At 42.1% G+C, this 11397-nt stretch overlaps 1 protein-coding gene across 1 annotated transcript; it reads left to right on the top strand.

The window, feature by feature from the left end:
- Positions 1-561: 561 nt before the first annotated feature.
- IFT52 (intraflagellar transport 52) lies at positions 562-9515 on the top strand. Its single transcript, XM_068207496.1, has 13 exons — positions 562-813; positions 1676-1763; positions 2028-2157; positions 3035-3110; positions 3198-3269; positions 3600-3726; positions 4294-4380; positions 4678-4746; positions 5458-5612; positions 6629-6716; positions 7870-7978; positions 8457-8602; positions 9181-9515. Exons 1-13 carry the CDS (start codon positions 695-697, stop codon positions 9226-9228), a joined length of 1314 nt encoding a protein of 437 aa, XP_068063597.1. The 5' UTR covers positions 562-694; the 3' UTR covers positions 9229-9515.
- The last annotated feature ends 1882 nt before the right edge of the window (positions 9516-11397 follow it).

Below are 11397 nucleotides of genomic sequence, written 5' to 3'. Positions count from 1 at the left end.
GATAAGAGGGGAAGGAGGATGTTTGCTTTGTGCTGGGCCTGAGAGCAGGGCCCCGCATGCTGAAAGTGACTAACACTGCTGCGTTTAAATTAGAGAGGAATTCCCTAATTTAAGCACATACAGAACCATGGCAGGGTTGAGGATCTTAAAGGCCATGGGCAGGAACACCTTCTGCTCTTCCAGGCTGCTCCTAACCTCATCCTGCCCGGCCTAGGACACTTCCAGGAATCCAGGGGCAGCCACAGCTTCTCTGGGCAGCCTGTGCCGGGGCCTCCCCGAACTCACAGGGAATAACCTGCAGCTGTCAGGATTGGGATTTTTGACACAAGCAAAATCAAAGGCCCAGAAACATCAAGAGGGGCTTTAGGACAGCGGGACTGCGCCGGGCGCTGGCAGCCCCGGACGGGTGCCCAGCGCCCGGGCTGAGGGAGGGCGGGAGCGCCGCGTGTCACACCCCCCGCCCTCCGCAGTGGTACCGCCCCTGCCCGTTCCCTGGCGGGGAGTGGAGCGAACCACTGCGGCGACCTCTGCAGCCGAGGGGGGGACGCCACCCGCGCATGCGTCCGGTCCGAGCGTTGCTAGGGCGCGCGTGGTGAGGGCCGCACGGCGGGGGCTCGCTGGGGACCGCGGGCGGCCGCGGCGCTGGCGCTTGCCCGCTGCTCCCCAGAGCCCTCCGGCAGCCCCGGGGGAGCCTATGGAGAGCGGCCCGCGCAATGCCATAGTGTTCAATGCGTCTAAGGGCGAGAGCTTCACGCCGGCCGGCGGCTACAAGGCCCTGCGGAAGAGGCTGCGCGGCAGCTGGAAGGTGCAGAGGTGAGGGCGGCTCTCGGGGCACGGAGAGGCCCCGGCGGGCGGGTGTGGGCCGCGCTGGGCACCGAGTGGCCTTTGCGGATGTATGTCGTGAGCTGAGGTCGCTCTCTCGCGTTGATTGCGCCCTGTTGCATCTTGTGCCGCTCTGCGATGCTGTGCGTGGTTCTTGGGAGCTACGGCTCACCTGTGGAGGAGGTGGAGTGTAAGTTGTAAGGATGAAACTCTTCATACAGGCTGGCGAGTCTGGCTCGATTTGGAGTTTGTGACAAAAAGAAAGCAGAGGTTTTGTAGATGGTACTGTTTATCTGACCGCTGCAAAATGCATGGAGCTGTTTGGGAGAGGAGATCAGGAAAGGCTCTTCCCCAGAGGGTGCTGGCACTGCCCAGGCTCCCCAGGGGATGGGCACGGCCCCGAGGCTGCCAGAGCTCCAGGAGCGTTGGGACAGCGCTGCCAGGGCTGCCCAGGGTGGGGCTGTGGGGTGTCTGTGCAGGGATGGCGCTGGGCTCCATGGTCTCAGTGGGTCCCTTCCACCTCATCTTATTCTTTGAAATGTGGCCAGATCAAAAAGAAGAAAAATAATAGGAAGCTGTTCAGGTGCAAAGTTTAATAGCAGCTGTGACAGCTTGCAGCAGTTCTGGATCTGCCACAATGCTGTCAGAGGAGCGTTACTGTTTAGCTGGCTGACATTTGTTAGGATTATTTTTGCTCGTTGTCAACTTTAAACCCAGATAAAAGGATGTGAAGTGAGTGAAGTGATTTGCTTTGTGTTTGTTTGCCAGTCCTTTATGAAAAATACAAAAGGAAAAAGTTGTGGTTCAGGACTATATCCAAGAATAATGCATGTCTTTATTAATTTATTCATAGCTTAAAAGATGAGATCACATCTGAGAGACTGCTTGGGGTGAAATTATGGATTACAGCAGGACCAAGAGAGAAGTTCAGTGCTGATGAGGTAAGAAGTCAATAACTGTTTTCCAGTTAATTATGTTTTAAAATTTGCTTAAGCAGAAAAGAACAAGACAGAAGACTTTGTTGTAATGCTGCTTTAAATGAGTTCATATAAATTGGAATTTTAACATTTTTCTTATAGGATAAAGTTAAATGGAAGCAGTCAAAATAATTTCTCTCCCCTCATCTCAATATAACTTCCTGCAGTTTTGTGTGTAGCTTCTCATGTTTGTTTGTTTTTTTTTCCTGGATCCTTGCTGATTTCTAGTTTTCCGTTCTGAAGAAATTCCTGGAGGATGGTGGGGCCATCCTGGTGATGCTGAGAGAAGGTGGAGAGTCCCGGAATGGCACAAATATTAACTTTTTGTTAGAAGAATATGGGATCATTTTCAATAATGGTAATGGGGCTCACTGCTACCTTTGGTCATCAGTTTGCAGCAAAACTGAAAGAGCAGGTTCAGCCTTTGTGGATACAAGCCAAACAGATCTTTCTCACAAAGTACCTTTTGATCTAAAAGATTTTTTTTTCTTTAAATCTCCATGCACATGGCAAGGTAATATTGGAGCACAGCAAAGGCTTTCCATGGACAGAGTACATGGGCAACTTAGCCATTTCCATTCCTTTGCTGTAGCTGTTAGTTTTAATTTATTTTTTAAAACATTCTAGGGAAATGTATTGATTTAAAAGCCATTAGTTTAAAACCTTTTCCCCACATTTTCAAGGATTGAATCACTTAATGCTCACCCTGAATAAGAAGTGGCATTTTTCTTTAGCAGACCAATAAGATGTAATTCATTATTTTTGTGCTGCCAATGTGGAAAAAACCCCCAACAACCCAAGGCAAATGTATGTCAGTGTACACAAAATATTTGGGGTCTTTAGTGGCTTTTCTAGACTATGCCTTTTTTTGCATCAATAGGACTCAATTCATCAAGTGTTTGGAAGATGTATAAAAAATAGAGTTGTAAAAGTTGATACAGGCTGTTTTAACTGGGTCATCTTTTTGTCTCTTTTGCTTTGCAGAAGATGGTGATGTGCTTAGCTTTTTGTATTTTTATTTGTATTTGCAAACATCTTCCTTTCCTAAATCTATTCTGTCCAAAAGGAACAGTAGTGAAGGCAGATTTCAGTCCTTTTGGTAGCCAAATGCCAACTTTGTGGTGCTAGAAGAAAACACCCAGGCAATCCAAGAGCTAAACTGATTTTTCTTTGCTAAGTCTAAGAAAATAGTCAGCTAAGATGTCAATTTCTATATTTTTTTTTCTTTTTTCAAGATGCTGTAGTACGAAATGTGTATTACAAGTACCACCACCCAAAAGAAGCATTAATCTCTGATGGAGTTTTGAACAGGTAAATATTTGGAGTATGTGAATATTCGCAGTAAACTCTTGTAATCTGGATTGTATTCAGTAAGGTTTGTTTTTCAATATCTTGCAGGGGAATCAGTGAAGCTGCAAAGAAAACAGTGCTTGAGACAGCAGATGAAGATGGAAGGGGCCATGACTCACAGTAAGTGTTTTCTCTGAGGAAACTGATGTGAAATTAGAACACAGAATTGTCAGGTTTGTGATTAGCAGCAGTACACTGTGCTTATGGTGAGGTTTTCTAATGCATTTCTTACGTTCTTGTGCTTCTTAGGTTATATCTAGAAAGGAGATTCTGTTTAGTAGAGCTTGGTAACCTCTGAAGGAGCAAGAGGGATAGGTTTGGAAAGGAATTACTGTTCTCATGACCAGATCTTGTTTGCCTCAAGTCTATGGATTTCAGTTTGAGTTCTGTGAATCTGTCCAGCCTGCCTGGTGCATGCAGGTGCTCATGGAATTCCTGTATTTCCTGCAGAGCTCTCACCTTTGTTTATCCTTTTGGAGCCACACTGAATGTGATGAAGCCAGCAGTGGCAATTCTGTCCACAGGGTCCGTCTGCTTCCCGCTCAACAGGCCCATCCTGGCTTTCTATCAGCATGAGGTATGAGCTGCCTGGGTCCCTCCCTGCATTCCCCCTGCCCCACACAGAAATTGTGAGTGAATCTTTCGGGGATGCTTACAAACCCACCTCAATTTGCATCTGCAAACTCCAGATGAGCCCTGACTTTTTTTATGGTAAACTTCTTTGCATGGGGTTCAGAGGAGAATTAATGAGGTGTGGTCAGCAAAGATTACATATGTTTTGGTTGACTGGTGGATATCTTTAGTTCTTTAAAGTTTTGGTGTTTTTTCTGCTGGTTTAGTAATAATTTATTAAACAATATTATTATTAGCTTTGTAAGTCCAGCATATTGAATTCCAAGGTTCTCACCTTGGATCCAGTAGATTTTTCGTATGTTGTTTTACTCATCCAGCCCAGTTAATTTATAAAAATAAATTCAGAAATTTAGTAGTAAGGAGTTACAAGCACAGAATTGATATTGTTAATGAATGTGAACAAGTTAACACCATTTTTTATTATGTAGACAAGTAATGCAATGCAATAATAATTGCCTCTAAAACTGTGATTTGGAAGGAGTTTTTGCTATGTTGTATTCTTTGTTGGTAGAGTAAAGGTGGAAAGATGGCAGCCCTGGGATCTTCCCACATGTTCAATGACCAGTATTTAGATAAAGAAGAAAATGGTAAGATCATGGTAAGTTGGAGTTTTTTGGGAGTTGGTTCTTTTTTTTTTTTCTCTTTAAAAACACCCTGTTGTGTCTTCACAACATTTGCAAAGCACTCCAGGTTCAGCTTCATTTTAGAGCAAGACAGCTATGAAATGGATTCAGTATTAGTATTGGATTCAGCCAATACTAAGAGATATTTGATTTATTATCTTATTTTTAATTTTTTCATGATATGTTATTTAATAGATTTAATATGAATATTTAAGCATAGTATGAGATTACTTGGATCCTCCTGAAAGTAATTGAGCTTTGCGCTTCCCCAGGATGTGCTTTTCCAGTGGCTCACAACATCAGATATCCACTTAAACCAGATGGATATGGAGGACCCCGAGGTAAGAGAGATCCATCACAAGGAGGTAAAAACAGTGGGATCAGCACTGGTCTTGGCACACCCTGAGTTTGGCAAAGAGTGACTAACAGCAAGATGGGTGCTGCTGTTGTTGCAGAACCTTTATTCATAAGCTAGAATTGAGTAGACAGATGGCTGAGGTGTAAAAATTAATGTACCACTCAGTCTTAGCTTGCTATTCATCATCAGATATAATTTGTGAAAGTCTCTTTCCAATTTGCCCATGTTTATGAGATGGACTGCTCCAGTGTGATGAATTTGCACTTTCCTCTGAGCCCTCAGACAAGAGGAAGGTGCAGGAAGGAAAGGCAGATTTTCTGTGTGTGAGTAGGGATCAACCTGTGTGTCAGTTTTAGTTGTATACAAATGCTGTTTTTGTTTAGAAATATCTTCATGTGATTAAGTTGTATAATCTGTGTGCATAAAAAACAACAGTTTTGCACAGTTGATTAGTAAGCTCTCTGTTTTAAAGAATTAACAGAAATCCAAATAGAACACCCACGTGTTGGGTAGCTTTACAGCTGAGAGACGAGTTGGCACAGTTACTGATCTAGTGAGCTGCACTGCAAAGGGCCATACCTGGTAAAGACTGAAATAATTATTTCTAAGTGAGAGTTTAGGTGAGATATGAGGTAGAAAGAGACAATGGGAATGGGTTGGCCTTTTCAGATGACAGGGGTGTGTATGTGCCCAGATTTCAGACTACACCGTGCTCCCAGACACAGCCGCGCTCTCCGAGCAGCTGCGAGTGTGCCTGCAGGAAGGAGATGAGAACCCCAGAGACTTCACAAAGCTATTTGATACATCCCTTTATCAGCTGGACACAACTGCCCTCCCTTCAGTTATCAAGTCAGCAGCTGTAATTTTCTTATTACTTATTTATTTATTCCATTTGGTGTTCTGCATTTTCTGTTTGTGCTTAACTGTGTCTCCTTAAGAGCAGGAAGGACTGAGCATTTTGAATATGGATATACCAGAAGATAGATTTGTACAGTGTGGCAATGATGTTTTCTCTTGCTTCTTGTCTTACCTGTAGTTTCTGGTCTTCTTTACTTTTTCTTTTTTTTTTTTTCCCTGAGTAGATGAGATTCATTGATCTGGTATTTTGAGAACTGTCTGCAGTGAAGTTGGGCACTTTTTGGAGTGATAACTGAGAGCTGCTTATTTTTCCACTTTTAAATTACTTGGCATTTACTGAAAGCTGCATTTCAGTCATCTTTGCATTTCCCAATAATTGTGTTTTGAGGTTTATTAGCTGCTCAGTTTTACCAGTTTGTGTCACTATCAGCTTTAACTCCCCTGTTACCCAGATCATGTCTGAACTGAACTGTTTGAGTAGTGGCAGCTTAACACAGATTCCATGAAACTTCAGTCTCCTGGGGACACTCTTTCTTCTTACTCTGTATTTCTTGTATTTTCACTAGTTGTGAATTCACAGGAGGGTCTCCCTTCTGATTCCATAACAAATACTCTTTTGAAAAATACCTTCTGGTTATTGACTTCCTTACAAACTTTTTTGAAATTCCAGTTCTGCTTGTTTTGTGCTGGATCACTTCTCCTTCATCTGTGTTCATCCTGCTAAAATTCGATTGTAGAATTGACTGTGATTTTTTTAATCACCTTATATATCCACCTATCATTATCTTCCCCTGTCACAACTTTACTTGTCTCACTGTAGAAGTTATGTATTACTGATCTGTAGTTCTCTGAGGTCCTTATAAAATTGACATACCATTTTTTTTGTGCCATTACAGTGCAAAACTTTGATGTTGGTGTGTTCACAAAAATCCATCTCTATAGCCTGCTAGTGGAAATAGATGTGGTATCACTGTTTCCCTCATACTTGGAATTTTTCTGTGCTGCAGAGCTTATGAAGAACTGAATATGAAACATGAACCCCTTCAACTCATTCAGCCTGAATTTGAGACTCCGCTACCTGTCCTCCAGCCAGCTGTGAGTAATTTTCTTGCTTGTACAGGACAGGGAGAACCCTTATCCACAAAGGTTGGACTTGATAATCTTGGATGTCTATTCCAACCTTAATGAGTCTCTTATTTCATTTGTTTCATGCAAAACCTCTGTGTGTCATTTCCATGGTTCTGTAAAAGAAGCAGTGAGAAACGCTGTAGTAATAACTAATCACTTGGGAGTTGACTACACTGCAGGAACCATCTTTTAGGAAAGAGCACTCATTTATACTTCAAATTTATTAAAAGAGCTTCAAAATGTAGTGTGTGGTACCAAAACAGAATCCTTGTGTGGTGAGCCTTTGATGGAGTAGCTGCTCCCAGTCCTGTGAGGTGCTGGCTCAGCCTTCCCTGTGAAAACAGGATGTGGGATTTCAGAAAGCTGTGGTGGTGAAGGTACTGCCCTGCCTGCTGCCAGGGAGGAGCCAGTCTGTCCTGCTCTGCCTCCATCTCCCAGATCCTCAGGGGAAGCAGAAAGTGGAGCATTGGTCTTTTACAGCAGGAGCTGATCAAACTTTAACCAGCAATGTTTGGGCAGACAGCAACAACACGAGCTGTGGGGGTGTCAAACTCATTTCAGAAGGCTGGAATCTCAGTATCTGAATTTTGCCATCATTGTTCCATCCTTCTTTACCCTGGCCACTGAGAAAGCATTCCTGGGATCCTTTAGAGCTTCAGGAGTGCAAATGAAAGGGATGTCTCCTTCACTGCTTTTTAAAAACCCAAGTCCAGCTTGTGACATAAATGGTGCCTGCATGAAACGGAAAATACTCTGACCAGAACTGATGTCAGTATGTTTTCAGGGTGAGCTATTAGGGCCAATTTAGTTCCTCAGCTCTCAGCCATCACCTGGGTCTTATGGAGCAAAACCAAAACTGTAAATAAGAATGTTTAGTTGTGATGCTGGATGATAATTCTGGCATACATGTGACTAAATTCTTTTGGAATGTTCAGTTATTTTTACAACATAAAAATGGAATTTTCAAATGGTGCCCCTTGGTTCAGTGGCTTTGGAGTTGCTTTTGACTTTTTAAAAGAGCTTCTTCAAGTCCAATATAAGTTCAAAACTGTTGTCTTAGAGATCTATGAAGTCTAAGAAAAATGTGTGGCAATCAACCATGCTGCTTTTTCTCTCCAAGGTTTTTCCACCTGCTTTCAAAGAATTGCCTCCTCCTGCTCTGGAACTGTTTGACTTGGATGAAACTTTTTCCTCAGAGAAAGCACGTCTTGCAGAGATCACAAACAAATGTAAGTGGAGCAGATTGTTTGCACATTTAAAATAAAAGTCCACTTTTTTTAGAGGACTTGAAGCATGCATCTCATTTGGGAAAATCTACTGCTCTTATCCTGGTCTAAGAAATTGTAAGGCTTTGGAAATTAATAGCATGACTTTATGTACCATGACATTGTATTTGGTCTGTTACATGACATTTCATTGTGTTTCTACCTGTGTCCTATATTATGCATAAATTGCTTTGTGCACTCTTGCTGATAAATTTCACATCATTTTTATGCTTTGAAGTTAAAATGTTAAGATTATTCTAAACACCTAAAGAAGATGAGCAGGTACTGGCTGCAGGAATACATCATGGCTAGTCCACTGAGCTTAGTGATGGAACTGAGCCTCCCAGGATGCCAGCAGTAAATGGAGATTCAGAGCAGGTTTTTGGCCAGCTGCTCCAGATGTGTGATACTCACCTGCCTTCTTCCCTGGGTGCTTGTTTAGGCACTGACGATGACCTGGAGTTCTACGTGCGGAAATGCGGCGATATCCTGGGAGTGACCAGTGAACTCCCAAAGGACAGGCAAGATGCCAAATATATCCTGGAGCACATCTTCTTCCAAGTGGTTGAGTTTAAGAAACTGAACCAGGTATTTTTAATAACAATTGCAAGTGAGTAGTTGGTAGTAGCAGCAGTGAGGGTGGTGTATCATTGTAGCAGCTACACTTGTCACAGGCAAGAGGTGATGTAAGACATTAGCTGTGCTATAAATGAGACCAGTGAAGTGTGATCCAGAGTACTTATGACTGTTAATCTCCATAAAACATGTACTGCTCAATTTATTAAGTCTCTCATTTATTTTAATTGGGGGATTAGTACATGCAAGTGTAATTTGTAATTGCAGCTAAATCCAGTTCATTATTGGTGCCCTGAGTGAGAGCAGGGATTCCTCAGGAGTGTTCATAGCTCTGGCCAGTGCTGCAGTGCAGAGGTGACCAGCATTGTTCCTCAGGAGCTGCACTGAAATGCAGCTGTGCTGAAAGAATTCTTCATAGCAAATTTAATGCTTCAAAGGGTGTTTGGAGCATATTGGCAGAGCAGCAGTTTGTGCTAACAAGAATTGCCTGTTTCACACGTAATCTAGTTAAGCCAAAAATCTTACAGTTCTACCCTGTTGTTAAAACTCTTTTCTCTTTTTTTTTTTCCCTTCCTCTTCCCTTACTTAAGGAACACGATACTGACCAAAGTGAAGCTGGATTCCAGAACAGTACCTGAGACCTGACTTTCCCCAGTTTGAGATAGACCTTGTAGGGAAAGTATATTTTTCCATTTTTAAAGTCTCTCTTCTCAGTGTATTGATTGGGACTGTCTCAGTAGTTCACTGGATGCTTGGATCATTTGTGTGTGGTAGTTCAGATAATTAATGCCTTCTGGGGAACTGCTTGTATTTCACAAGCACTTTCCAAAGAATTTCTTATTTTTCTACTTCTTTATTGAAACTGTAATTTTTTTTAATATATTAAAAAAATATATACCAAAAAAATGTGTTTTGGGTCCTTCTTTCTGGCTCCAGCATTTATTTTCTTGGAGTTAAGTCTGTCTTACCTGTTGGTTCTCCTGTTGTATGTGAAATCCTTAATTGCACTGTGAGAAGGGTTGTTATTTTGGTTTGCGAATTTAGGACGAAGAAATAGAGCCATCATTTTAACAGGAGCTGCTGAGAATACATGTATCACCCTGAGGCAGCCTCCTTTTGTCTCTCTGCCAAAGAGAACTAAGGAGAGGTGAGTTTGTTACCGTAGAAAGAAAACATTTTTTCCAAGGGAGGGGAGGATTTGAAATTAAGCAATAATGACATTGTTGCAGATTGCTGCCTCATATCAGACTAGAACTACAGAGTTTTAAAAAGAGAGGACAGCACATGGATGAAAACCTTAAGATTTAATGGATATATTGAGAAACTGATACTGCACAGAAACTCATGGATATTTGTACTTCCATTTATTTGATATTTAGCCCACTCCCTGAGGTAGTGAGTTCAGTAATGCACAGGAGTGGAAATCCAGGTTAAATTAATTTTCCATGAAATGTTGAAGCTCAATGCACAGCAAAAATAGAGCCAAGGAGATCAGTGGTGAGAAGAAAAGATTTGTCATCATCAACACCACACCTCTATTGCAAGGATTTATTATTATATTATAGTGGTGAAATTGCATTATGAAGCCTTTTTTGGCTGTCAGTCTGACAAATTGTTAAATTCTTCCCCCACTCAGGCCTTCCATGAGTTCTGTGTTTTACCTTGCTCTGCCATGGTTTTTAAAATCAGAGCTACTTTTTGCAAAAAATCTGTTCATCTATTATCCCCCCAAAATATCTTTTTATTTTACATTTCTTCATGCTTCACGTAGCATTTTGGCACAGGTTTTTCTAAAGGAGGTGCCCCAAAGCCCCTGCCAAGTTCCTGCCCATTTGAGATGCGCTAATACAGTGTTAGCAGAAGTGGTTGTATCTCTTCCTCCACTGCAGCCATTCCCTTTTCGCAGCAGCATGTTGGAATTTTTTCATTTCTTCCTCTGTTTTCCTTTAAGGCTGTGGTTGTGTTTGTCACCCAGAGCACTTTGTACATTCCAGCTCCAGATTTACACAACAAGCTTAGTCTCTTCTCCTGTGCAGTAGCAATAGCAATCAGCCAGCACAGACTGCAGCTGAACCAACACCCTGAGTGCTCCTCTTGCTAATTATAGCTCTGGTTTGTACTCTTCTGGGGTGTTTGCACTTCAAACTGTAAATAACTTTCTGTTTCCCAGCCCTGTTTCAAGTTGTTTTGACACCTGTTCCTGGTGTTGTAACATGGTTTAAAAAAAGCCATGTGAGCAGCCAGGGGATACAAGCAGCTCCCTGTTTTCTGGGTGTCTCTGAGGCCTCTCTGACAGCTGAAGAACAAATTTTTTCATGGAATGGATGTTTTTTTATTAGTGTGAAATACATATTGCTCACATCTCTTTCAAAGCTGTCCCTTTGGCCCTCTGGAAGTATTTAAACTTACTTTGTAACTAGAAACATTTTAGTCATGGGAGTGTGATACATAAAAAATTTATGGCTGATTGACAGAATTTTGAAGAAGTAGAAGTAGGTGAATGATTTCAAGAGGGGAGGTGAGGCCAGGGGGAGCAGGTTGGGCACATAACTAGTGAGGGAGTTCATATATTAATGAAATTACTGCTGTGATTCACAACAGTTGGTTACAAGCAACTCTTGCTGCTTTCCCTTTTTGTCTCTGTCCTCTCATACAACATAACTCATTATCCCTTAATCTACCCCTAAAAGAAGAGGGAGACAGTGCATTGGTTATTCAGCAAACTATAAATGTCTTGAAAAGCTTTTTTAAAAAGTTCCTCCTCCCTTTCTTTGCTGTAAGCAGAATCAGGAGAGGAAAATCAGGAT

The sequence above is a fragment of the Anomalospiza imberbis genome, chromosome 17, assembly GCF_031753505.1.
Source record: "Anomalospiza imberbis isolate Cuckoo-Finch-1a 21T00152 chromosome 17, ASM3175350v1, whole genome shotgun sequence".
In the NCBI taxonomy this organism is placed as follows: Eukaryota; Metazoa; Chordata; class Aves; order Passeriformes; family Viduidae; genus Anomalospiza; species Anomalospiza imberbis.
The sequence above is the reverse complement of the archived record's forward strand: the minus strand, read 5'-3'. Positions and strand labels throughout refer to the sequence as shown.